The following is a 3,914-nucleotide window of genomic DNA, read 5'->3' as shown; positions in this document are numbered from 1 at the left end:
TCAGCTATATTTGAATACTTTGACGTCACCGTTCTCTTGCGTAATTATGAGATGTCCAAACGGACTGAGACAGACAGCGATAGGATGTGCCAGTCCGTCCGCGGAGCAGAGGACTCTACTCTTATACTCTCCGTCTGGACCGAGAGCGTGAATAGAATTTCCAGTCTTGTCGGCCAAAAACAGATTTCCCTGGCGGTCCGTGCAGATTCCACGTGGATCACACACGATGTTGTCAGGGAGGACTTGTTCGAACTTCACCCCGCCGTCACGGCAGATGCAGATGATACCGTTCCGAGATTGACAATCTGAGACGAGAATCTCGCCTGCCGCGTTAGTTGTGACGTAATACGGCCACGTGAACAGAAGTTTGCCCGGCTGCCGTCTGTCCTCGCGGTACGTCTGTAGAACAGTCCCGTCAAGCGCAAGAACGTCGACACACTGAATACCAGAAGCGCAACAGGAAACAACTAGGACAGGGACGTTTGGCGAAGTTGTGACGTCGCAGCTGATTCCTCGGTACTGTTTTACAGTCCTGACGCGTTTTCGGATCCTCATATTGTTGTCTTGTACGGATACAAACATGATTGTAGCAAGTTCCGGAAGAGTAACAGCTACTTCTGCACTAGCCACGTCTACAATTCCGTGCGGCCAGCTCGGAACGGCGACCTCTCCCATCACATTTCCTGTAGCGTCAAAAGCCTTGACTTTCTTGTTGTGAAAGTCAGTGATTACGGGGGTACCGTCCTCCAGCATAGTGACGTCAAGAGGCCAACACTTCTTAGCGTCGCCATCTGTTTTCCCGTTGAATGAGAAAAGCATCGGGACTGTGCGAGATTTCGTCTGAGGAGGGATATTTGCATTTTCGGCATTTTCGGATTCCGCATTCTTTCTTTGAGAGATGTTTGTTGCACTGTTCCTAGCTCGGGGAAGGGAGTTAACTCTGTTAACGTCCGTGATCTTCTGAGACCGCTCAGTCCGGGGCGTGCGTGGCGCTCTTGGAAGGGTGCTGGATTTAATTGGGGTTGTCCTAGACACAGCTACTCTTGGAGCATCACGCGCAGACGTCATTCTTGATGATGGCCTTGATATTGGCGTGTCACGTGCAGATGACGGTCTTGATGATGATCCTCTGCGGGCTCGTATTGGTGGAGACAATAGTTCCTGTGAGCCAATCGACTCACTTGACGTCGAAGACGTCGACGATGCTGACGAACTCATCATTGAGGCGGCAGGAGATTGAGTCGGTGATCGCTCGACACGAAATGTTCCTGTCCGTTTGATTGAAGATCGTCGTTGCGGAGGTTGTCCGTCCTTCTCTGACAAACCATTCATACTGAGAAAAGTCTCCTTTTTTAGATCCACTAAGTCCACGATTTTGCCTATGGAGCGTAGCTCAAGCAATCGTTGTATACACGAGTCAGGAATGAGTCGGTGTCGAGTACTCAATTTACTCAAACGGGATTTCTGGATGTTAGCACGCATATCGTCTACTTGTAACTTAATTGCATCAAAAACAGTGAGGAGTTCCGAATCACTGCCGAACTGGATAAGATTTTTGAGAAATGTGCCAGTATTGTTTACATTTTTCTTCATTTCATCAATCTCGTTCATTCTTCCCTTCACAACCGTTGCCGTCTGAACGTTTTTCTCATCTAGATCAACAATAAGTTTGTTTTCTAAATTGACTAAAGTTTCGTTGACCTTTTTCCTGATCGTCGACATTTCGCGCATGATTGACTCTTTGTTGTTTGAAAGCTCGCCGAGTTCTTTTTCATGTTCATCTCGCCATTCTCGTAAAACCTCATTCTGCATTTGGAGATTCTTTTGAACATACTCCGTTTCCGGTTTTAACTTTTGAGCTGCATCTATCAAAGTCTCTACCATTTCACAGCGTCTGTGTTGCACGGCAACGCACGAGGAACAAATAGTCACGTGACAATCAACACAATAGTACTCAATGACTTTGTCTCTGTGATGAAAACATGGAATTTCCTTTTTATTGGATCGAATGGACTCAAGTGGATCATTGCGCATGTCTCGGAGTGACACCACGATATGTTCTCGGCAAGCTTTGATGACATTGTGTGCCTTGATACAAGAATCACAGAACACAACTTTACATGTCTGACACCAGTTTTCGGCTTTGGCACCAATTCTGTTTCCGTCTCTACAACAACTTTCGCAGTATTTATCTGTAGATTGCATATCAATTTTCTCCATTAAACTGCTCACGAAGTGATTATCCGGAAACATCTCTGTCCATTGTCCGAAGTTGGAATTCCCATTCGGAACTTTCAGTTCTATATCCGCCCGACATACGGGACAGTTGAAATGTTTTCCGTGTTGAGCAGGTTTTTCTATTTCCGAGTCACTTTCTGTGGAACTACCATTGTCATCCCCAATGGACTTCTTTAAAACTTCTATCAGACATTGGCGACAGAACGTGTGGAGGCACGGAAGAAGTTTTGGAGATGTATAATCCTGTAAACACACCGGACACTTTAGGAACTGATCTTGTATCTCCTTTAGAGTCTCCATCCTCAGCCGCGGTTATGGAGTGCGATGTCAATGGTATACTACAATTATCAGGTGTTGGCAGTCATCACAGACCTGGAAAATACGAAAATAACAGGGGTCACTTTAGGGCAACAAAAGCTTATAAGATTTTACAAATTTACCTTTACCAGAAAATTTGAAATTTTTACGATGAAATTTTGCAGATAAATGTACTTCTAAAAATCATCTGATGCAGTAGACTTGACACAGCAAGGCCTGTTTACATACAAAAATCACCCTCTAGACCGAAATACATTACCTTATTACAAGGTCATTCAAAAATCGTCAAATTATTATCCGGAAGTATGTCGCATAAATCTGTGATTGATTCCTCTAATCCGACACCTTGTGAAACAAGATATATTCGTGAGATTGACCTGTGTAATCTGACACGCTGTGAGCCACAAAACGTTGGTCAGATTGACCTGTTTAATCTGACACGCTGTGAGCCACAAAACGTTGGTCAGATTCACCTGTTTAATCTGACACTCTGTGAGCCACAAAACGTTGGTCAGATTGACCTGTTTAATCTGACACGCTGTGAGCCACAATACGTTGGTCAGATTGACCTGTTTAATCTGACACGCTGTGAGCCACAAAACGTTGGTCAGATTCACCTGTGTAATCTGACACGCTGTGAGCCACAAAACGTTGGTCAGATTGACCTGTTTAATCTGACACGCTGTGAGCCACAAAACGTTAATCAGATTGACCTGTTTAATCTCACACGCTGTGAGCCACAAAACGTTGGTCAGATTGACCTGTTTAATCTGACACTCTGTGAGCCACAAAACGTTGGTCAGATTGACCTGTTTAATCTGACACGCTGTGAGCCACAAAACGTTGATCAGATTGACCTGTTTAATCTGACACGCTGTGAGCCACAAAACGTTGTGAGCCACAAAACGTTGGTCAGATTGACCTGTTTAATCTGACACGCTGTGAGCCACAATACGTTAATCAGATTGACCTGTTTAATCTGACACGCTGTGAGCCACAATACGTTAATCAGATTGACCTGTTTAATCTGACACGCTGTGAGCCACAAAACGTTAATCAGATTGACCTGTTTAATCTGACACGCTGTGAGCCACAAAACGTTAATCAGATTGACCTGTTTAATCTCACACGCTGTGAGTCACAAAACGTTGGTCAGATTGACCTGTTTAATCTGACACGCTGTGAGCCACAATACGTTAATCAGATTGACCTGTTTAATCTGACACGCTGTGAGCCACAATACGTTGGTCAGATTGACCTGTTTAATCTGACACGCTGTGAGCCACAAAACGTTAATCAGATTGACCTGTTTAATCTGACACGCTGTGAGCCACAAAACGTTAATCAGATTGACCTGT

At 44.7% G+C, this 3,914-nt stretch overlaps 1 protein-coding gene across 1 annotated transcript; it reads right to left on the bottom strand.

The window, feature by feature from the left end:
- On the bottom strand, positions 1 to 2,538 carry LOC132553357 (E3 ubiquitin-protein ligase TRIM56-like). The gene has a single exon (XM_060217593.1). It carries the CDS (start codon positions 2,536 to 2,538, stop codon positions 1 to 3), a length of 2,538 nt encoding a protein of 845 aa, XP_060073576.1.
- Positions 2,539 to 3,914: the final 1,376 nt, after the last annotated feature.

This window comes from Ylistrum balloti, unplaced genomic scaffold (assembly GCF_031769215.1).
Source record: "Ylistrum balloti isolate Yb309-2 unplaced genomic scaffold, AGI_CSIRO_Ybal_v1 Utg370320, whole genome shotgun sequence".
In the NCBI taxonomy this organism is placed as follows: domain Eukaryota; kingdom Metazoa; phylum Mollusca; class Bivalvia; order Pectinida; family Pectinidae; genus Ylistrum; species Ylistrum balloti.
Note: the sequence above shows the minus strand (reverse complement) of the source record. Positions and strands in the feature narration are given on the sequence as shown.